Source organism: Dromaius novaehollandiae, chromosome 19 (assembly GCF_036370855.1).
Source record: "Dromaius novaehollandiae isolate bDroNov1 chromosome 19, bDroNov1.hap1, whole genome shotgun sequence".
Lineage (NCBI taxonomy): Eukaryota > Metazoa > Chordata > Aves > Casuariiformes > Dromaiidae > Dromaius > Dromaius novaehollandiae.
The window spans coordinates 11743771-11767268 of NC_088116.1; the positions used below are offsets into that span (position 1 = coordinate 11743771).

At 48.0% G+C, this 23498-nt stretch overlaps 1 protein-coding gene across 1 annotated transcript in view; it reads left to right on the top strand.

The window, feature by feature from the left end:
- The first annotated feature begins 2234 nt into the window (after positions 1 to 2234).
- Positions 2235 to 23498, top strand: part of GALNT17 (polypeptide N-acetylgalactosaminyltransferase 17) — a 210516-nt gene continuing 189252 nt past the window's right edge. Inside the window, exon 1 of the mRNA XM_026107255.2 lies at positions 2235 to 2677. Coding sequence (XP_025963040.1) covers positions 2440 to 2677 — 238 coding nt within the window. The 5' untranslated portion in view covers positions 2235 to 2439. The remainder of the gene's footprint in view (positions 2678 to 23498) is intronic.

The following is a 23498-nucleotide window of genomic DNA, read 5'->3' on the forward strand; positions in this document are numbered from 1 at the left end:
ATGAAAGAGCTGTATGCCAAACTTTCTTAAATCTAGCCTTATACTACTAGGGTTTTATAATTAAAGCAGACCTTGCTATTGCTGTCTAATGCAACCTTGCTTGCTTCAGTGGCAGCAGTGTACAGTGAAGGACTTGCCAGAATAGGCCCTCTCTAACCAAGCCTGCTTTTAAATAAGCAGCAGGTGATTTCCTCTAGGCATGAATATTTCCATCTTCATAGCTGGAGGCCTCGTGGCTTCTCTTTTTGGTAAACAACTCTACAAGATTTTCTTTTTTTTTTTTTTAAATAGTGCTTTTATTGATAGAAAAACAAAAAACTCAGTTGACAGCTCTGGAAATTGAAATCTGTTTATCGCCATGGGGCTGAACCCCCCCCCCCAACAACTCCCCGAACTAGCAGGTGTAACGATAGACTTCCCTCACCTCCGGCAAAGGACTTTCATGGTTTTCAGGAAATTCAAAGGTAGTTTTAGCTTCATCTCAGCACAACCATTCAGGGTTTTACCTTTCCAGTGGAAAGCCTAGGAAACGTGAATGGAGATGATGCACCACGTTCTATCAGGGTTGACTACTCCCACTGTGCCTATTAACTCTTTCCTTTAGGATTGTAGCAGTTTTCTGTCATTTGTCAACCTGGATCTGAACACAGGAACAGTAAGAGATTTCAGGGACAACTAGTACAAATTTAAGCCTCCCAGTCCTTTGAAACAGTTTTAGGTTTGTTTCTGTGGCATTGATTTTTTTTCTTTTTTTAAATTGTGGCTGAAAGGTAAGAGGGGATACTCTTGCATCTTGAAAAGGTGCCTTGTATAAGGCCGTGACTCAACATTGCTCAAATTTCTAATCCTTTTTCATGTAATCCTTCTGAAAATCAGGGCTAAGCATGGCAAACCGATGCAGCTCGAAGCGTGTAGGTCTGCTGGCCTCCTTCAGCAGCAACCATCCTCTCGGCTGAGGGTATTCACTATTCTGGCATTAAAATTTTGGATTTCAATTCTAGTTTACAATATTTTATACTAAATCTGCTTATCCTGCTTGGAAGCCCCCCCTAATCTTGCCTCTGCTAGCTATCTAGATGACTATTTCTTTGACCTGACACTATTCCCGGGAGGCATATTTGGGGAGGGACGTGCAGGCCCAGCGGTTGCTCTGCTTGTGCTGAAATGCCGGGGTGACAGGAACCCCCCCCTTTCCAACCGAGGAGGCTCAAGTTTTCATCCAGGAGGATCCAGGAGCAAAGTTCATGGACAGACCATGCACCGGCCTCAAGGGCGGCTCAAATCATTCAGCACCGAAACTTTCTCTGAAACAGATCAGCAAATGTGGTTTTTTTCCAAATCTAAAATGACAGCAAGCCCCACATCACCGCTGCTGCCTTCCTGCACCGGCAGCGGCAGAAAAGCCTCGATGAGCCGGGGGTGGAGGGGGCGGGCAGGGGGGGGCGAGGGCCGCTCGCCCGCTCCAGCCCGGCCCCCGGCAGCGCGGTTCCCACGGCCCCGCCGCGGGCGCAAGGCAGGACCCGCGCAGAGCAGCTCCGCTCCGGCGGCCCCCCCCGCGCCGCCGACCTCCAGGCCGGGTTTTCCGTGCAGCCGGCAGCGGCGGGGCCGCTCTCCGCAGCCACGGGCCGGCGCGGGCGGGAGGGCCCGCGGGCGGAGCGCGCTGCCGGCGCGGAGCGGCGCGGAGCGGCGCGGGCGCAGCGCTTGCCGCAGTCTCGGGGCCCTGCGCGCCCGCGCCGCGGGGGGGCGGCGGCAGTTTCCAGCTCCGCCGGGGCGGCGACTTTTCCCGTTCGCGGTCTCTCTCGCCGCCGGTTCGCGCCCCCCCCCCGCCCCCCCGCAGCGCATGGGGGTCCCGGCTGCCCGCTGCGCGCGGGCGGAGGGCGCCGGCCGGCCGGGCGCGCGCTGAGGGGGGCGGGAGCCGCGCGCCGCTCCGCGCCCGCCCCCTGCGCCCGCGGCTCCGGCGCGGTGCGGCGAGACCGCGGGGCGCGGGGAGGCGGAGGCGCGCGGGGAGGGGCGGCGGCGGCGGCGGCGGCGGCGGCGGGGGGGGGGCGGGCCGCCCCCGGGCATGCCCCGCGCCCGCCGCGGAGCGACCCCGCGGCCCTGCGCGCAGCGGCGGCGGCCGCGCATGCAGGCGGCGGCGGCGGTGCCGCAGGGCTCCCCCGCGCCGGGGTCCCGCAGCCCCGCGGCGGCCGCGTAGCGGGGGCGGGGGGGGGGGGGCGCGTCCTGCGCGGGGCATGAAGTTGCTGCGCGGCCGCGGGAGCGGCGCGGCGGCCGGCGGCGGCGCGGAGCGGTAGCGGTAGCGGCGGCCCGGCCGGCGCGTCCCCGGCGGGCGGTTGGTTCTCGGCGGCGCCGCGCTGCCCGCTGCCGAGCGGCCGCGCCGGGAGGCTCCGTGCGCCCCGGGCGTGCGGAGCGGCGGCTCGCGTTGCCGCTCGGGGAAGTTTGATGGCTTCTTTGAGGAGGGTCAAAGTGCTGCTGGTGCTGAACCTGATCGCCGTGGCGGGCTTCGTGCTCTTCCTGGCCAAGTGCAGACCCATCGCCGTCAAGAGCGGAGACTCCTTCCACGAGATCCACCCCCGGGCAGAAGCGGCCAACTTGACCGCCCGCGGCGGCAGCTCCATCCAGGATGCGGTACTGAAGCGCCTCTCCCTCCTGGAGGACATCGTCTACAGGCAGCTAAATGGTAGGGCAGCTCTCGCGCTCGTTTTGCCTTTTGGGTGCGTGGGTTAAAGCGGGGGTGCGGTGCGGTTATTCCTTGAAGTTTGCGTGATGGAGCCTCCTGCCTTTGCCTGCATCCTGAGTCCTAGCGCAGCGACTCCATCCAGCACCTGCTCCCCGACTTCTCCGAGCGTTTCGGGGAGGCTCGGGAGCACCGTGCGCAGGATGGGGAGCGCGCGATAGCATCACGCCAGCCTTCAGCCTTGTGGTGCTGGTCAGGAAATCACGGCGTCGCGATTTCTCCCTCCGATGAGAGGGGAGCTCAGCGGGCGGACGCGGGGCCGGAGCGGCGCGCTGTGCATCGATTGAGGGGATGGCTTTGACCGCTGCACCCGTGCCTTTTCGGAAGGGAGTTTTCGACAGGCTGAAGTATGTTGCATTATTTAAGTGCAGAAGGTCAGAAAGCAAATGCACCTTCTGTAACGAGTTGAGCAAACAATTCAGTATTTGCTATGGCTCAGCCTTGACAGCTGCTAATTAAAACCTCAAGTAATGCCGCTCTTTATAGCGTAGCGAAGGGTTTTCTATTAAAATCTCACCAGGTTCAGTAGTTCTGAGATGTACAAAGGGAGTTTTAAAGATGCCGTGTGGGATAGAGAAACATGTTGCAAAGCTGTAAGAAATCTAGGTGAGACAACTAATTAAAATGCTGACTGTGGGAGCCAATTTTTTTTTTTTTAAATTGTTCCCCGTAGATTCACAACTGGGATTGTGATCTCGATCCAGAGCCCCATTTATAGCTTCCAATCTCTGTAGCCGTAAAGACTGCAAGTTTTAGCATTGCAAAATTAGTACATGTGATGCTTTTGGCAGTGTCGATGCGATTGCACCCTTAATTCTTGGATAGGAACCTTCTGCACGATTTGGTGCCGGGTTAAACTGCGAGCGTTGTGTCTGTGCACTGAGTCAGGACTATTGCCGAGACGGTGCTGTACCCAAGATGTGAGACAGCTACTGAAATGCAGCATATGTCACCCGGTGCGTGCTCTTCGGTTGTTGGTTGGTTGTCTTGGTCGGCACCTGTGTATAAACGGAGAAGCACTTAGCCAAGTGGGAAAGGGGATGTTTATATTGCTACTTTATCCACTTGCATGCAAACATGCCTATTAAAGTGTCTAGCACCTAATTTGAATTTGGTGTTACCCACCAAGAGACACTGAAACAGCATCGCAGGGCAGCAAACAAGGTGCAACAAAGGTGCAGATACCCTTGCACAAGGTGCAGCAAAGGAATAGCAAGGAATAACGTTAAAAGACATGAATGCTATGTGCAGTGCAGAGTCTGTAGGCTGCTGTGGGCATTTGGAGTACATTTGCAGAGTAGTGTAGGAGTCTGCTTAGTGCTGGAGAGTCCCAGTGCACGGTCCTGCACCTAAAGGTGGGGAGGGGAGAGGTGATAGATGTGTTGTCCATAGTAAAGGAATAGGAAGGAATAATGTAAAAAACCCCAAACAAACAAAAAACCCTTGTGCGTTACATACAATGTAGCTGTGAAACTCACTGCTGCTGGATATCGCTAGGGCAGAGGTTTTCAGGAAGAATTAGGCACTTATTAAAAAAGGGCAATAGCAGAAATTCGTGAAGGGAGCCCTCATACGAGGACCTGGCTTGGTATTGAACATGTAACGAAGATGCCATCTAGCATTCCAGCAAGCACAGAGAAGGAGCTGAAATTGTTACTTCTTGCCCTTCTCCTGAGAAGGGAGAGCTGCGGAGATGCGCGTGGGACTGGCCGCTTTGCTCGGCTCTGCCAGCTGTGCTGGGAGCCGGCTGGGGCTGCTCGCGGGCACGGCGCGGCACGGACACCTCGCCTCCCCGGCTGGACGTGCTGCTCGGTCTGGAGGCTGCCGTGGGCACGGGGGGACGTCTGCAGAGCAGCCTGGGGATCCCCTTCCCACCCAAGAGCACGGTCATGCACCTAAAGATGGGGGGGAGAGAGGTAATAGATATGTTGCCCGTGCCACAAATGTTTTCTTAGGGCAGGCAGAAAGCTGAGAACATCAACGCGACGACTTATCTGGCCTCTGCATACGAGGGCAATTTATAGCAACGCTGATGAGTCTGGCTGGGGGGGGGGGGGGGGGGGAAGCTCTGTTACGGCGGTTATATAACTTTGGATCGAGTATATATTTGGTACGTGTGATTTTTTAGAAAAGTACATATGTGCTCTGTTCTCTCAGTAATGTGCGCGCGCTGTGCTTCAGCAAGGCACGGGTTCAAGGGAAGATGTGGGGGCCAGATGAGCCCCCGTCACCACCCACTGATGCTAAAAGCACACTAAGATGGTCTGTAGGATGGAGAGCGTGGAGGAAGCTGGAATAGCTTCCTGGCGGGGGACTTTCTGGGCCCACATTGCAGTTCAGTCCTAGTCCCAGGCGCTTGAAGGAGAATACCTAAAGCTGAAATCCATGCTTGCTTGAGGTACGCAAATACTAGTTCACTGGTATGAGTTTTGATTTTTTTTTTTTTTTTTTATGCTAGGAAAGTTGCGTGCTGGTGAGAAACGGCCGACAAAACCCCCGTGTGCTCTTAGGCAAGCTCCCTGCAAAATGCAGCCGCTCAGAGAATTCCCTTTACGTTGCTTAAGGTAGTATTGTGTTTTAAATGTGACCTTTGCAGGTGCAACGCATCAGGACCTAGTGTCCTGCAGCACGTAGGGGCAAATCCTGCAGCTTGAGCCTGTGGGAGCATCGGGAGGTGTTTGGCCAAAGAGAGATGCTAAAGCCCAGGTTGGGGGCAATCAGCCACGGGCGGTTTTTTATTGCGTTCTAGGACGTGACTAGATCTGAGTGGGACTTGAAGCCATCTTTAGAAAAAAGTGTCTCTTTTGAAAAGATAAAGCATCAAATGAGCAACCTGATCATACTGTTTTTTTGTTTTTCGAACCCTGTAGCGTATCAGAAATACCAGCTCTCCCTGGTACGGCAACCCTGATTTTCTATTTACGTGCATTTATTTCTGCAAGCGTTGGCCACAGAAACAAGATGAACAGCATTATCTGCCTCGGGGCTGATGGAGGAACGATTCTACGGAATTGTTCCTTTGGAATGACGTTTTTCTGCAGTGCCATCGTGGAAATCGTACCAGGCCCCCTTCTTACTCCGCAGCCTAGATGCTCTTTGTGCAAGAAGAGCTGTCCCAGACGTGACCCTTGTCTCCTGTCCAAAATGATTCCTCACCTAGGTCGCCTCATCCTGCCTGCGATCAGGGTTTTGGCATCTGTGCACTGCAGTTTAATATAGCTCCAAACTGAGCTTTTGGTTTTTTTTTTGTTTTTCTGTTTTTCTGTTGCTTTTTTCCTGCTCTCAAATTGGATGACTCCCATATTTGCAAAGAAATACGGGGGTACTCTTGAAATGGACTGTTGAAATGGGGATTTTTGTATGCATGTACTTACCTGAAAATTTAGAGGATTTTTAATTTCTGCAGTAATTCTTATGGACGGAATTCTCTTGCTCTGAAAATGTTCAGAGCAAACTAACGAAGGGCTGAGAGGAACATGTGCCTTTTATTTCAGATACTAACTACAATTTGTCTTTTTTGTCCACATCTAATTTAATTTTTCCTGCAGTGACATTTACATAAGCAAAAATTGCCATCCGGACTATATCGAAATGTATGGAAATTCGCACAGATGAACTTTTCAGTTTGGGGCTGTGTTTGCAAAGAGAGGGTCTCTGTGTTTGTGCAGAAAAGGAAAATGAGTCAGTTAGTGAGAGGCTTGAGTGAATAAAGACGCAGAAGAGAGCATTCGGCTTCTGCTGCAACCATATGTTTCCTGTGCGGTGCTGGGCAAACGCCTCGATTTACCTAAACCTATCGCTCTGGGACTGGTGTGGGAAATGTATTAATGACCATGAAGTATTTGAGAAATTTGTGTGTGTTTGTAGGATCCCGAGACAGCAAAGGTGGGCCAAATGGTTTCCCATCGAAGGCTGATCTGTCCCCGGGTTAGTGGCATGCAGGATGAATGACGTGATTTGAGGAAAGCTGCAGCTTGCAGTGAGAAGTGACAGACAGAGATTTTGCTCACCGGAGACTCCTCTGCATGGGATGGGTCCGGTGTCTGTTGCGTGGTGAGAAGCTGCTCTGCTCCCCTCCTAGAAGCAGCAGCCTTGGGGGAATTGCCGGGGCGCTTTTGTTTTGCCTTGTTTCTTCTTTCATCACCTTCCGCATTACTCCCTATTCCACCTTCCTGCCTCTTCCCGAAGCCAGGTCTGCTGGATGCTTGGTGGGATGAAGAGACATGCGGCATTTGCTCCACAAGAGGAGCTGCTCGGTGCGTGCTCGTGGCGGTGCCCGCCCAAGGTGGGGGAAGCGCCGAGAAGCTGGCCAGGGTCTGGTCCTCCAGCGAGGTCCAGGCTGCTCCCTGCCAGCTGCCAAGGGTTTGAGAGGCTGCTGAGATGTGGAGAGCCCCATAACTGGTCTCTCTTATGTGGGCAGAGCTCTGATCTTGTGTGGTGGTGTTTGTCCCTGTTCTTTTGTCCAATCCTGCCCTTAAATGGGAAACGCCTTGTTCTAAACCCTGCTGGTCAAAAGCTATTTAAGTCAATATAGAAACAGTTTTGTAATTAAACAGTGGTGCCAGCCTGAGAATAAGACGTGCAGGAAGGAGAGTACCTTGAATAAGCCCTTGGTTTGGGTGTGGGGAAGCTGTCATCCCTATCTGCCGTTGCTAACAACCTGGAACAAATACAAGCGGATCAGTTAATTTGTTCCATTGCTCACTGGTGACTTAAGGAAGGTGTTTAGCCACCTTCCAGGTGTGCTGGGGCAAACACCTACGTGCCTGCTTGCAAACAGGTCGGAAACGCCGGGAGGTGGATGCATAGAGCTTGTCCCTTGATTTAGTTCCCTGACTTCTGGACTGTTCGTGCTGCTGATCTGACCTGTGTGTCGCTGCGTGTCCCGTCTACTGGCTTGGGGCCGTTGGAGATGCCTGTCAAGAAGAAGCACTGGTCCTAGAAAGACGTTAGTGTGGTTGAGTCTGGGTCTTGGGTTAAAACATTCAAGAAGTATGGAAGCTATAAACTCCCTACCCGGTGCTTTTTTGGCCAATGCACAGTAACAGCTGACTCTAGTGAGTGCTCAACTGCCTCGAAGCCAATGAGGCTGGGATGGTGTGGTATCTTTCTGAGCGGAGTGGAAAAAGCAGTGCTTTAGCCCCAAAATTCTTTGCTTCATGCTAAATACTCGTAAAAAGGCAGAAAACACTGGGAAATGACACTGCTGATTCCATGTGAAGCCCTTCATTTAATTTTTATTTTGTAAATACACCACTGATTAAGTACAGGATCAGAGAGAGGACAAGACATTTGCAAACTGTTGAGAACGTTTATGGGCAGCGCTAGAGCGGCTAGTGCTGAAGAACCTGGCCAAGAAATGGGTGAACAGAGAGGATTTTTCCCCGTATATGCTCAAGAAGTGCACAACCCCCCCCTGCCCCCCGGTACTATACCAAATATTAAAAGTTGAAGAGGAACTTTAAGTTCCTTGGCAGTCAGATAAGCGATGTTGGGGGTTTTTTTTAAACAAACTTGGATCCATGGTTTTGCACACGGACTTATTTGCACCTGCTGAGACATGAGCAAGTGCCTGCCAGGAGCCTCCCCGCACGCAGCCTGGGTTCTCCTCTGCTCTCCGGTTAGGAAATCAGCTTTATGGGGGCCGCGTGTGGACACCGAGGCAGATCCTGAGACAGCCTTTGGCACGGTCTGCCTGTCCCCCTTGTCGAATGGCGCTTAAGTGACTTAAAACACTTTAAAGATAGGTGGATTTACTTGCCGTAATAATCAGATAATGCTTATCTTCTCTAACACTTATGGTCTTCAAAGTACATTATAAACTTAGCTACCCAGTGAATATAAAAGTTATGTATGTAAATAAGGCAGTTTAGAAGCAGTTCCATCAATCCTTAAGTAGTATGTAATAGTGTGGCACCCACAGACTAGTTGTACTAAAATTTCCCTACAGGTAGGTAATATATAACTAAAACTCTAAGAAACTCTCTGTTGAAGATAGCTAAACGTAAAGAATTGAGAATAGAGAACTGCTTTTTGTAAGGCAGAAGGGCCCCAACTTTAATCACATTAATGAAATCAAATCAAAATAGCTCTTTATATGAAAACAGCCTTGCTGGGCGAAATCCTTTGATATAAGGAACAGTGATGTGGAGATAAAACAGGAAAGTGATACAGTGTGGTGGCTGTGACTACTGTATTAACTGATCGTTATCACACAGTATCTGAGATACTGTTTTCCCTGTCCACGCCACTACTGGGATGTTTTTGGAGCAGAAACTAGCTATATTATTATAGGAACTGGATAAAAATTGCAGCTTTAGTATTTATTATGTACCTAACAGATTTGGATGCCATGTTTCCCGTTAAGAATAATGCAAATTATCCAGATTTGGCACATATTTTTATAAGTTCTCAGCCTAAACTTACTAACTGCAGGAGAGTGGACTTCATAGCCTTTAGTAATTCCTTGAGACTCCTGAGAGCTGTTGTGTGTAAATTATTCATATGAGGAGCATGGACACGGGGGCTGATGCTGATCAAAGAAAGAATAAAATAAATACTTAGAGAAATAATAAAGTTAAAAGATGAGGCTTCAGACAGTCATTTCGGAAGCATCTGGGAGCTTAGAAGTTAACGTGGCATTTAGTTTACAACCAGGCTGACTAGGAACTGATAGATAATTTTTGTTTTCAATAGTTGTTTGACATCGTCATCCGAATAGTCACTGTCGTTGACAATGAATGAGTAATAAGGCACTAACACGTTTATCATGCAGAGATGCTACAGGGATCATGAGATGAAGCAGCAATGACTAGAAAACGGAGAGAACACGGGAATCTTATTCTTGCATATTAACTCACCTCTGCCTGAATGGAGCAGCAGAAGCTTAGATGGATGGTAGGATTTTCAATAGTACATTGGGTTTTGGCTACCAGATTATTCAGGTGGCTCATGTGAATTCCAGTATTACTCCAAAGCCTCAGTGCCGATCGGCAGTGAACCGCATATTGCGTCTCTAGTAAGAGACAGTTGGAATCGGAGACATTTGGCAAAACATGGGCATCTAGTGACAGTTGAGCACCCGAAGGCATCCCGCCTGGCCGCTCCGGAAGGGTACGGCTCTGCCGTAGGTGCCGTGTCACATCTGCCGGGCTCGCGCAACGCCTCGGATACCCCGGGGCCTTTCGAATGGCAGCAGATGTTGCTTAGGCACTGGCGTCCCGCGCTTGCTATCTTGGAGACCATCCCGTTTGATCAGGGAGGACAAATGGACAAAGCTGGCTTTAGACATATGCAGTCAATGTGCTTGGCTGTGGGCAGTACTTGTGGTCTGCTGTTGGCCACCATCTTCCCTGATTACTTCTCTCCTAGCAGAAATCACCTGTGTTTCTTAGGAGGAAATGTGTATATAGCCTGTGACCAGAGCTACCCGTTAGGAAGACAAAGCACGCAAGAAAACAGAAATGAGCCCTCTCCGATAATTAAAAAGGTTTTGCTCGTTTTGCAATTAATGTTGCTAATCTTTATATAAAACTGAACAATCTGGTCCAGATGTTACAGGGGCTGGCAGGCTGCCAGTTCACCGTTCCCACAGGCTCTCCTGAATCCCAGGGTAGGTGAAGACGTTCAATATGTTGAAATATTAAACTTAAAAAGGAGATTATTTTTTTTTGAACGGAGTTATAGCTCTGGTAAGAGCGTGACAAGAAAAGGGCACGCTTTCCCGGTTTTTGCTAGAATAGGTTAACTTATGTAGCAGTACTCAGATGCTTCTGAACCGATCCGCGCTCGCCAGACCACGAGACGTTGTCCCCTGGCACAGGAGCGAAGAGGACAGCGATCTCCCCACGCTTGCCGTGCCGCTGCCGCGTGTGCCGGGCTCAGAAACCAGCGCTGTAGAAGTGAAAAAATTGGTCCACCGTGGGACGTGTAAGATGTCCTTGCAGGAGTTTGCAAAGGGCTGGTCAAAGTGAATGCGTATGGTGTTGACCCTGCCATGACTCAACAGTGGTAACTGAACTCCAGTGTTGTATCCTAGCAGTAGGATACTATTTTTCCTAAACAGTTTGGTGCGTGGTAGCAACCGTATTTTATAGCCCTAAATCCCCGTGGTCAGATTTTGTCAAGGAAGTGTCAAATGCTTTACGTCTTATTGATACAACTGTAGCTAGTTCCGCCTATAAATCTAATGGCTATCGACCCATGTTCTGGCATTCACTGACGGTTATCTAAAAATAATGCGGTAGCGATGCGACGAGAGCCCTACGTAAAACGTGACGTTAGCGGGGAGCCTCGCTCTGCCGTCGCTGAGCCGTTACGTGCTGTACTTCTGATGCAGGCTCGTGGCTTTGATGCGTGTGTCTGTGGGGAGATGCAAAGTTATCTGGCAAGGAGAGCCAATTCCTTAAAATCAGGAGGGAGCTGGATTAAACCACAGTGTTTGCCTTTCCCTTTTTAAAAAATTGATGATCTGCACCTCTTGCTGTATAAAGAGTACCAGTTTCTATGATCCTGCCCTCTCTGGGATTCGCTCCTTGTGGTTCGCACTGATGCCTGATACCCGTAGACGGTGATGCTAAAGGGTATCTGCCATACTACAGCACTTGTTAAACCTTGCAGTGAGAAATACCTATAGCTTCACAGTATCTGGGATATGAAAGTAATATGATAACCCTTAGGAAATGGATTTTTTTAAATAGGGATCTTCCTAGGGTCTCTGACCTAGGATGCTGTAGAAGAACGCCAGTATTCCTGCTGATAGGGAAAATGAAAGATCTCTTGAAAGCAGGGCTGTGCCATACGCACTAACATGTGTGTCATACCGCCGCTTCTTAACGCGCACTTGGCATGCCTGCTTGCACCTGATGGCTTAATTTTAGCACAGCAAAATCAGCTGTGTGATGTGTCAGCATCTGACGCTGAGGAAGGAAGAGGACTCCTTGGTCCTCCTGCTGTATTATCCTCTGCTTGCTTGCGAATGGAAATCTCTTTCTTTCCTTCCCTTTGAAATACGATTGCCCGGCGCTGGCAGTTCTGTAAGGTCTAGTAGGAAAAGGCGCTGGCTGTGAACCCAGGAGACCTGTGCTCTGGGCCGTGCTGCGCTTCGGGACCTTGAGCATCCTTCATCTCTCTCTGACTCCGTTCCCCAGCGCTCGAAGGGGATGCCGGATTTCCTTTTCTCCCATCTCCTCTACGTCGCAGTAGGGTCTTTCAGAGCCTTTTTGTGTTTGTGGACATTGAGGCTTCAAATTGCTTTCGCTTGGAGTGTCTAAGGGCTGCTGAGATATAGCGAGCGGAGAACCAGTAAAAGAGAAAAACCTACAGGGAACTAAAGAGAGCAGCAGCTGAATTATTTTGGGTGTTTTCTCAACTTGCAGAGAGCATGACCAGATATGAGACTCAAGCACGGTCTCTTAGTTGACCGTTGGTAGAATTCATTTTACTTGTGTTTAATCTTCGTACGCTTGGGTAGTGTTTCAGTGTAACAGCCCTCCGTGGCTGCAAATGTCCTCAGAGCAGAAAGATGTAGTGAGAAGGTTAATTTTAAAATGAAACAATTAGAATTTCTTTCTGGGTCTTTGCCCACATTACACTTTAAATCATGAAAGCACTCGTGTTTGCGCCAAACTACTAGAATTTCTTCCAAAACGATTACTTGATCATACTCTCAAGACAAAAATATAAAACAAAGCAAAAAATAGAGAAAAGCCATTTAATGATATTTTGAAGCTTGCTTATATCCCATTACTGGGTTTAAAATAACTTTTGTTGACCTCCTGTATGTTTTTACTGTGTACCCTCTTTAGCGAAGTGAGATGGACTGCTGAATGTTTCAAATAGGTTGGAACATAAAAACCCTGTTCTGCTGAATTTTATTTCAGTTTTTCATACGTGAACTGACGAGACAATAATAACAGTAATAACCATTACATTTTTCTAACCCTGCAGTTACGGCTAGGGCCACGTCTTGCTTGACCTTTTGTAAACGCAGCCCAAACATCGTGATGCCTCAGTTCTTTTGCAGTAGTTACGCAGATAAAATCACTGGGAGGGACTGGTTGCACCACGGAGAGCGCTGGAGCACAGTTCACTAGGCTGGGTTTAGGTGTCAGTTCTTCCTCCAACTGTTTGGGATGATGGACAAATCACTCAGGTTAATATTGAAAGAATTATGCAAGTTAGGGATTCACCTTCCCGTATGTATGGCTGAGTGGATGTCTCACAGAAGAGGTTTGTGCGTGGAAACGGTATGAGGACAGAGAAAGTGTGGCAGGTTCTTCCCGGCGATGTGGAAATGTCTGGAGCTGGCAGCAGGGTTTGGGTGAGAAGGCAGCAAAGCGGTAGGAGCTCCCGCAGCTTTACTGGGGGCCACGAGGATTTGGGGGGCGGCTTCAACATTTGGTTTAAAACGAGGAAAATACCACCATGCATCAGTTCCTGAAGCGAGACTCCGTGGGACCCCAGTGGTAGGAGGGTGGGGGAGCCCCGAAGCCTCCTTTGGGAGAAGAAGAGCAGAAACGGGCATGTTTGGAGGGTGCATGCTGGCGGGGGGGCAGGAGCTTTGGAGAAGGCCGGTTTGGCTGTGTGCGTAATGCCCAGAAGGTCAGCGCTGTTTTCTGCGCTGTACAGAAACCGAACTGCGTATCCGGAGCAATAAAACGAATACCTGACCCGGAGGGTCGGGGACGTGTGAGCCGTTTCCTCCGCCGCGGAGGGGTCCGTTCAGACGTGGTTAGTGCCCAGCGTGACCGACGGGGCAGTCCGACAGCCAGATCACACGGATGATTTATGGACAGGCAGACAGCTTTCATTTAGAAATCGTTGCCTGTCAGGAGCGTCGAAAGGTAGTTACCGGCCTTTCAGGATGTCTTACATGAAAGGTGTTACTGGGGTCGGGTCGTATTGACTGCAGTTGTCTTTGGATCAAGCGTGGAATCTAGAAGTGACTTGCTGGAGGAGTTTAATGGCTGTTGTGCACCGACAGAGAAGGGGGATAGAAGGTAAAATGGGATTTTATGCTTTCCTCATTCTTTTCTGAGGACATTTTGCAATGTTCAAATACTAATTAGCGCTGTGTGCCTTCCTCCCCACCGATGCTGCGGGTTTGATTTTCTAGGACAGTGTCAGACCTTGCAAATCAGAACCGTCTGTCCGACGGCAATGGGGAAAGATGCAACAAATGGAAAAGAGTGAAACTTAAACATCCCATCCCTATCGGAGGCACCCGGTTTGCAGCAGCATAATGGAAAATCCTAAACTTCTCCTGAATGCCCAGCTCCAATTATAATTAATGGAACTGGATCTCTAAAGGGGGTAATTCACTCCAAAGCCACCAACCCCTGTGTAGGCATCTCTGGTAGCATTTTATTACGAGGCTGCCCAACATTTCCTGTTGTGAGAAATTGCTTTCGTGTGTTTATAGTTTCACCAGTTGGGCTGAAACGGTCAGATATTGTCAAGATCCTATTTGTCTTTAATCTCAGCGAACTGGTCCAGGCGTTTTTGGAAATGATGTATGAGCAAACCTACATACCATTGTTCATGTCGAAAGGTTTATTTCTTAAGGCCTTTTCTTTAAGATGCTGGGGTGCTTTTGTATGTTGGAGGTTGGACGTGAAATCTAGCAAAGCAACCCCATCAGAAAAAGCCATGGGTCTGTCTTTGCGTCAACTGCGTATTGTTTTCCTGCCTGTGGGCTCCTTCGGAAGCAGGAGGGACAAAAGCTGGTGCCAAGGGGCAGGGAGTGGAGGGGCTGAGGGACCTGGGTAAAGAAATGGGGAGAAGAAACCAGGTGGAGAGGAGAAGGCTGGACTGGGCACATGGCCCAGGAGCTGGTGGGGACAGTGGGGACGAGGTGTCCGGGCAGGGAGCTGTGACTGCCTGAGTGGTGTTTCAGGGGGCATCTCTGTTTTGCTAGAGGACGGTTCAGATGCAAGGCAGTTGCTTGATGATTTTGTTATGAGATGAGATGGAAAAATGGCCATCTGCAATGACTGTTATTTTTAACTACATATTTTGTATAGATGTTGTGTAATTAAAAGAGAGATTACTTCCAGAAACTTCAAATACCACATGTGGGTTCTTAGGTATTTCTGCTGGTTTAATCACTGAAACGTTAGCGTGGTACAGCATTTGGGAGATGTGTGGGTATAAAGCCGGGACAGGTATTATTAGCTGCGTAAAGCAAAACAATACAGTCACTGTGGAAAAATTATGGGTTTTGCGCTTAAGCACATTTTTAACCTTTGTTTTTACAACTCCAAAAATGAAGCAGTTTGTTTCTTAATGTGGGCTTAATGCTCAAAGTGCACGCTGCCTGGATTTTTCTGCCTGAGTGTATGAAAGGCTGGGGTATTAAAATCTGTTTTAACAATCTCTTTTTCCCATAACTCCTAATATTTGCCATTTACTAATTATGATGTGCCTAAGTATTTCTCATTTGCAGCAGCTATGTTAAACGCTGCAGCTGTCCTAGTTTCAAGTTAACTGCTGATTATTTTTTATTTTTTATTTTATTTTATTTTTTTAATGCCTGCATTTTCAGGAGTATTGGTGATTTTTGCAGGTTGGCATCACCTCATACTGTTCTTCATTAGGAGGCTTTTGATATACGGTTCCCTGGTGGAAGCAGAGTTGGACTTGGCAGAGGAGCAGCAGTGCCAGAGAGTGCATACATATTCAGTGAGCGTTGGTTCACCTCTTAGGCTCATGCTAAGTCAGTGAGTGTATATCCCTATTTTTTTTCTTTAATTTTCTTAACTCTTAGCATTTTCCAGCACATTTCTAGCTGGTGACATGTGGCAGTTTGAAGGTCCCGAAGGTAACTGTCCTCTTTCTCGAGTGGGGAAGAAAAAGCACTTCTCATCATCTGGGGTTTGCTGCCCTCCATGAGCCACCACGGGTCACCGTAAGGTGATGTGGCCAAGGGGACCATGGGAACGAATTTAAGCCCTTGCAGATGTTATTGAGGCTGTTGAACTTGTATTCTGAGAGAACTCACTGCAAACCAGAGACCAGAGAATGGAGGAAAAGAGGTGAAAACTGATAATGAAGAAGTTGTGAGGCATAAGTTAGGAAGGAGGCCGTACTCGAAGGAAAATGGGGAAACGTGCGGTTAAGAACAATTTAGATGTTCTGCAGAGGCAAGGAAAGCCCGTTAGCTCAGGCGTCAGTCCTCCTATCAGTTTACCTGAAATTTGCCTATTGTTTTTTAATCCCCTTTCTCAATCCCCTTCACCAGAGGCAGCTCTAGAGGTGTTTTGACAGCTGCTACTGTCTTCTCCAGTGCACGCTGCCAAAAATCCCCATTGATATCTATGGTTTAAGGCACAGCGCTATTTCCTACATTCTTTCCTTTTGTAAACAGATATATATTAATATTAATTATGTCTTGTCTAAATTCAAAAGCCTCCAGGGCGTATTGCGTTTATGTTTTCTTAAATTTCAGTCTTTGGGAAGTATGCCCTGGCAGTGACGCTGCTTGGGAGCACATCACAGAATATGGCCCATACTTTACGCTTAGGCATAGTGGACAGTAGACAAGTCTGGAACCAAATCCTCGAACTCTAAGGAGACTTGCACACACTTGAAAGTTTGAAGATAATCTAGATTTTTATGATAGACTGAACCTAAACTCTAAGACTGGGTAGCCTTATGGATGAATGTGTTTCTGAGCTATACAGGTCACGCTTAGCTCTACATCCAAGTAGAGACAGTCAGGAATTTTTCAATGAAATAGATTTTCATTGAGAAATGTCTTTTATCAAAACTGAGACTTTGCCATGGGAATATTCCAAGTCTGAGCTTGAAATTCTGGTGAAACAGGACATCTGCTCCACAACAACCAGCTGATGAGACCTGGGTTCTTGACACCAGATAGTAAATTCAGTTTCATTCAGAAATATTAAATTAGTGGACTAGGAGTGCTTCATCCAGACCTCATATCAGGGTGGCGTGTGGGATTGCCGTTGTCTCAAGCTTTGGGTTTTTGGGAAGGAAAGCCACACATGTGCTGGAGGTAGTCACAGCAGCCTGTGGCTGGGTGCTCAGTCCAGGTGGTCAGGGACCACGATGCCAGGGTGTACCTGGAACACGCACGCCCTTAGCTACCCTTAGGAGACGGGAATATTCCCCTTTAGTTGCAAACCCGATCGCTTTTACTTCCTTGCAAAGCCCAGTCCCGTGCACCACTTCTGGCAGACTCCAGAAGCTCTTTTCAAGAAACAAACCCACCTGGCTCCTCTTTTGTTGCTTATTAGCAGTACCGTTGGACGAGGTGATACGACTTTGCAATCACTGCAGCTTGTTAATGATGTATGAGGGGATGAACGGCTGCCCAGCACGCTGCAAAAAGACCGTGCTGTGTCAGCTGGGCTGTGAGCTGCCTGTCCAGGTGGAAAAGGAGGCTGGAGGGGTTGGGGACTTGTGCCTTCTGCTGCCTTGAGATAGCTGCGTGTGTAAGAGTCATGATAATGGCAACAGAAAGGAGAAAAGATGAGTCTGAGCAACAAAGTTGCACTTCATATTTCAGTGTACAGGCCTAAACACATAATTAAGCTTTTTTTAAATCATTGTAACTCCTTATGCTGTTTCTTGGAGGAGTTAATTTGCAACATACTTGCCAAATTTGTTTTCTTCTTTCTATCATTCAGGCCATGTTTTAGTGCCCTAGAAGGCACTGGGGTCTGAAGTGCCCATCGCCTGTGTTTGCCTGTGGGGCTGAAGCTCAGCAGGTGAAGTTCGAGTCCAGACTGTCGCTCGCCTGTGTTCATCCTCCAGGATGCTCAGTAACCCCCGTGGCAGCCAAGACACAGGAAGGCATCAGTGGGAGTTCGATAGTGAAATAAATGATTTGCCTGCAATCTCTGAGCCTTAATGAAGTCATTTCCCTGACTGGAGTCATCCTCTGCCTTACTGACCTGTAATGGATATATTTAAATTGAGACCTACGTACCAAATGGCTACCTGCTGCCCATCAGCTCCCCTGTCTTTTCACTTCACGTGCCTTGAAACGATGCCTTTTGACTTGGAAGGAGCAACGGGGACGCCAGGGGCACGAGGGGCTGCAGGTCCTTCTGGTGCTGAGCGCTGCAAATGCTGCACGCATTGGCAACCTTCACGTGGTTGCGTGTTTGCTGAGCTTATTTCTTGCTTCCTAGCCATAGGGTCCCTTGCCTCTGTGTAGAAGTGATAATGCCGCTTCTCTTAGTAGCAGGATCAGACCTAGAGTATCCTTCTCTCTTTCCTCCAGGATTTTAAAACAATGTATTTTTCTTTTTTTTCTTTTTTCTTTTCTTTATTTTTTTTTTTTGCTTTCTCCTTCGTTTGCCTTTTTTAAGCCTCCATGCTGAGCCCTGGCTTAAAACCTTAGGAGCTGAAACTCAAGGAGTTGAAAAAAAGGCTGACTTAGGAGTCTTCTGACTGGATCAATGGAGCAAAAGAACAGGCTGAAGCTGCACAATTGTGAGTTAGGAGAAGTTGCCTGGCCGTGCTGCGTCAGGATCTTGTACTGTGCTGTCATCTTCAGAGGTGCGCAAGGCAAATGCTTTCTCAGTTTTAAGAAATTCCTTTATACTTGAGTTTTAAAATGCCATTTTTTAAAAAATTGCTGGTGTGGATATTCAAGTAACAACAAAATCCTTGTGGTTCATTTTCTTTGTCTCTCTTTTTTTGATGCTGTTAGATAAATCCTTTCAGTATTTGCCTTCTGTGGGCACTGGAATTTCTTTTCATGTCTTGCAGTTGAATTTTTTGCAGTTTGCATGCTCAGGCACTGAGTGCTTCCCAAAAGCAGCTAAGTGCCAGCAGCAGCCGCTGGAGTCTGGAGGAGCTGAGGGTGCTCAGAGCCTTCAGCTCCCGAAGGGCTGGGTCCCTACCGCTGCGGCTACTTGTGCATTTGATGAGCTTGCCTGGTTCGCTCGGTGTGAACATTTTCCCTGCATCTCTATGTGGACAGCTCAAACTAGGGGTAGTTACCATTTTAAGACCTGCAGCCCTGGCTGTCTGGATGTTCAGTTTTCCTAACGAGTGGATCCTGCCTGCATCCTTCATATGGGCGAGTTTGGAAGAGCCCAAGGAACTCGCACTCTCATCATTACGGGTGCACGCTGTGTAGTTTCCAGTGGCTTCAGCAGGGTTAGGCTCAGCCTTGTCTTCTGTGCCTTATTAATTGGCAGGAAGAACTGGAAGGCTGCATGTTAGGTTAAAGAAAAGAAAAGGTAGGGCCTAATTTTCAGGCTGAAATTGGTATGAGCTCAGCTTCTCTCACATCCATCTCTTGAGCTTTTACAGTCTAATTCAAGTCATTTTTTTTTGTCTTCTCCCCGTTAGGTCACTAAGACCCTTTGTATATCGCTTGCATTGCGCTGTCAGGGGCTTGGGCTCAGAGCTATGTACCAAATTCAGAACTAACTGTTTGGGGACACCTTGCAAGCTTTCATTCAGTTTTCATGTTTCAGGTTTTCTTTTTGACAAGTAAATACTGTTTCATATTTATACCCGTGCAAGGAATAAATCAAATTAGTCTGAAATTAGCCTTTGCTCTTACAATGCTTTGCACATTTCTAATATTAAGGAGATAAGGAGATGAGCAAACCTGCTTTGAAGAGGAGCTGATTTCCATAGCAGGCAGAGTGACCTACTTAAAGGGAGGGGGGAGAGAGCGGAGTTTAGAATGAACTATTTATTTATTTATATAATTTTAAAGTATCTGCGTCAGTGTTTCTCTTGCTGAGCCTTCTCCTGACACTCGCCCAACAGAGAGTTGAAGAGCTCAGGGCCAAAGAAAGGTCATTTGTCCTTCAAGAGCTTCCTTTGTGTTGCAGGATTTCTGTTGGCGTTGCTGCTCGGATGGGGCTGCATAGCTCAACACGGGGGCATCTGGTAGAGGACCGGTATCAGCATGGTTTCAAACCGCAGGAATGGGCAGCGTGGTCAGAGTGCCCTTTTCCTTTGGTAATTTCAGAAGAGATTCTCTGATGGCTGAAAAAAATCACCATCTCATGTGACAGGACGTAAGTCCTTCAAGCACACATTTCTGGGTGGCACCCGGTGTACGCGCTGGTAATCGGCGTGTTCATCAGGCCCATTTCAGATCCTCGCCGTGCGAGGTGTTTGCCAAGCCAGCCCTGCTGAATGCGGCGTTATCGGCACTGCGGGGACTGCGTGTTATCTGGTGTTTGGTTTTTTCTCAAGATGCTGATAATAGTATTGCCGGGCCCTGGGGAGCTGATAGCCTGACCCTGCCTTCTGCTCAGAAGGCATTGCAGCCTTCAAGCTACCTCATCTCGCTGACCTTAGGAAGGCTACAGTGTGCCTTTTTTACTGCTACGACATGAAATCAAGAGCTAGGAGGGAAAGGAAGAGATGCACATACGGCTTTGGGAGAATATTAATCACAGTTTAACATTTGTAGGGAATGTATTTCATTACTTCATTTAAATGAGAAGGAGCCGTGTGCCTTGTTTCTGGTCTCTTGAGCCTGGTTTTCAAGAGCACGGGGTGTTCAGTAACTTCCTCGTGGAGCAAGTGGGGAGAATTGCCAAGCGATGCAGCAGATCTGGAGATCCCCCAGTAGATGGGTTGGAGCAGCAGATGGATCGTGATGTGCATTGGCTTCTATTTTTACACGCTCCGTGTTTGTTAGCCAGGAGACACATGAAGCTGTATATATAAGCCATCAACTAAATAATGGCTGGATAGAGGCACAGTTTGTGACCTTCTTTCTTAAAAGAGTGCTCCCCTGGTGATAATCTATGTCTGATTCAGGGCCATTACCTTCTTAGTATGGGGCCGAACGACTCGGTGAAACAAAATTAGTGTCTGGAGCGCTAATGCTATCTGTGGGACGGGAGTAAGCAACGCCAGCGCGCACAGTTACAGCTCATTGCCTTGTCTCTGGTAGGGGCGATTCCTTTGGTGCAATGTCAGCATAAAATGCGACCAGATCAGAATGACCGTGGCTTGCACAAGGTATTGAAATGCCTGAATTGGTTCGGTAGGAGGTGATTAGTCAATACTGGTGATTTCATAGCGTGTTTAGAGAACCGACACTCGCTCGGTTGCGGAAGGGTGTGCCCTGCTAGTGCTGCCTTGTGTTCCCCAAGCGGGGTTTTGCACTGTAGGACTTGCTGAGAGCGGGTTGATTTGGCTGTTCCTGGTTCCATGCCGGAAATTGTGACTGGACTGGGTTATCTGCAGAATAGTTACTATAGCTAGGATGCGGGTTGGGCACAGCTCCTGCACTGCAGGAAATCGTCGTGATCTGAGCTCTTAGATGCTCAGAAATTAACTGATTCTCTGCTTTTGCTTTTACAGTAATATGATGTTCTGATAGGTAGAATGAGGAAGGTAATCTGTTGGCCTGAGCTTCTGAGACTGTCTCAACTGAGCTGTTCATCTCAACAAGTTTAGGTGGAGATGAAGATTCTTCATTTATTCAGAGGAGATACTAAGAAGTTTTCTTTGTTCACCTTGAATAGCGACTCTGTGACTTTTTTTTTTTTTTTTATGAACAGAAGTGTGTCTTGTCGTCTTTGCCTGAAATCTCTTCCTTTTTTTCCAATGCTTGAGTGCAATGAGCTGAAAACTTCCCTACCCTCTGGGTAGCTGCATTTCACTGGAGCCATATGTTGAGTTCTCAAAGCCCTTTGGGAATTTGGCAGGATCTATGAAGTAAGTTAAAAATGAAGAAATGACAAGTAGGTGAGGAAAGACTACTCACAGCTACCTCAGGGCAGTAATGCTTCTGTAACGACTTTCCTCTACATGATTATTGTACTCTGTTGCTTTTTTAATAAGCTTTCTTTTCCTGTAAGTCAAAACTCAGTTCCTTTTAACTTTCATTATTTACTCAGAATAGCAAATCTGAGAAGGCTAGAGGAAGTCTTGTGGCCTGTTTTATATGTTTTAAATAACATACATAAAATGAAAGTTTATTGATCTGCTGCAGAGGGGAAGGTATGCCCAGCCAGGCTGACAGTGATGGGGAGAGCTGCTGCTCTGCAGCCTAAAACGTCACCGGGCTGGGTTGTTCATGAGTCTTTTCTTCCCGGGCTGCACTGTGCAGAGACTCAAGTGGCTTCTTAGTCATTCTGTGGTTCTGGTGAGAAGGAGACTCTTAACTGCATGGTATGAAGAAAAACATTTGTCAAGACACTTTAATCATATACTTTATTCCAGTGAAAACACTTTGCAAAGAACAGGCTAGGTTCTCCAGGAAGCACTGACTTGCCTGCACGCAATTGAGCTGGGCAGAGTGGCCGAGACAGAAGTGGTTGTGGCAGCAATGGGAGGGTGGGGATCAGTAAGAAAATCACAGACGCAGTGGGCAGCAGGGGCACGTTCCCCTTGGCAATCCAGTGCTTGCACGAAAGCCTAACTTCCCAACTGGGCCAAGCCAAGAACCTGCCCAACCTGGTGTTCTGCCTCCGGTGCTACCCGTGGCAGGTCCTGGGGAAAGACCACAGGAGCCAGGGCGTGCAGGTGGGGTTGCTTCCCCCGGGGAGACCTCTCTGCTTCTTAGCAGCAGCACTTCTTCTGCTGTACTTCTCCCATACTCCGGTTTTGCCTCCCTCAACCTCCTTTACACCCAGCTTGCATTACCTTAACTCCTCCTATGCGGCACTCCAACAAAATTTTGTGTATATAATACTAGTCCCTGCAGCCTTGTCTAGCGATGAGTTCAACAAATGTTGAAGTTATGCAGGGGTGAAAGCACTTGCTCTTATTTTGTTGTAAACTGGATATCTGGTTAACTTCGTAGATACTCCCTACTTTTGATGAGGTGCAATGAGTAACTGTATCTTCCTTGCTTGCTCTTTGTATCATTCAGTGTTGCACAGAGCTCTGCCACATCTTCTGATCCATCTGCCTGCTTTCCAGGTTGAAGAGTCCTCGTTTATTTAATTACTCTTACATAAAAAGCATTTCTTGTCTTTGATATCATATTGCTTTTCTCTGTATGTCTAGATTTACTGTACTCTTTTTTTTCAAAATGGAGATGACTAGAACTGCACTATTTTGGATGTGAAAAGGAGGCCTAAAACAAGGAGAGAATAATTACATCAGACATTAGCAAAATGACATTAATATAATATTTTCAGGGAAGTCAAACATATTCTATTAAGTATAATTCCAAGTATTAATGTTCAAAGTGGTGCAGTCCTCAGATGCTGGATTTATTATTTAGTTCTGTGAGCTTTGACAGCTTTTCATACCCTTGATTGAGTGGTTGTTGTCTTTAGAAGTCCTTCTCTTCCCACCATCTTTTCTACAGTGTCTTGGTGCTGCAGAAGGCAAGACTGGATGATCCCTTCAGTCTCCCAGATCTTTGGATTGTTTAACAGGATCTGTGGAGTCACCGTGCTTTGGAAAATAGAACGGAGCTGCCTGAATATGAACCGGAAAAGGCGCAGACTGAGCTGCTCATGGAAATTTTGTCCATTAGTTTTGTTAATAGCAGCATCTCTGGAGTACTTAGGAGCTGATGTTGCTGCCTAAGGAAGTGTGTCCTCCCTCTCCAGGTGGAGATGCAGATGGTCTTCGTCACAGCTCTACAGCTCTTCCTCCTGTGCCGTGATCCTTGCAGCTCAGTCTTTCCCAGTCTCTCGCAATTTGCTCTCGTTTAATGTCAAAAAACAGTAAAGCTTTGAAGCTTTCTTTAATTTTTATTTTTTTTTGTTAGCGGTTGTATTTAATGTGTATGTCAATATGGACTTTAGATTCCAGATTTTTGTGTGCCCATGCTGCGGAATATAAACAACGC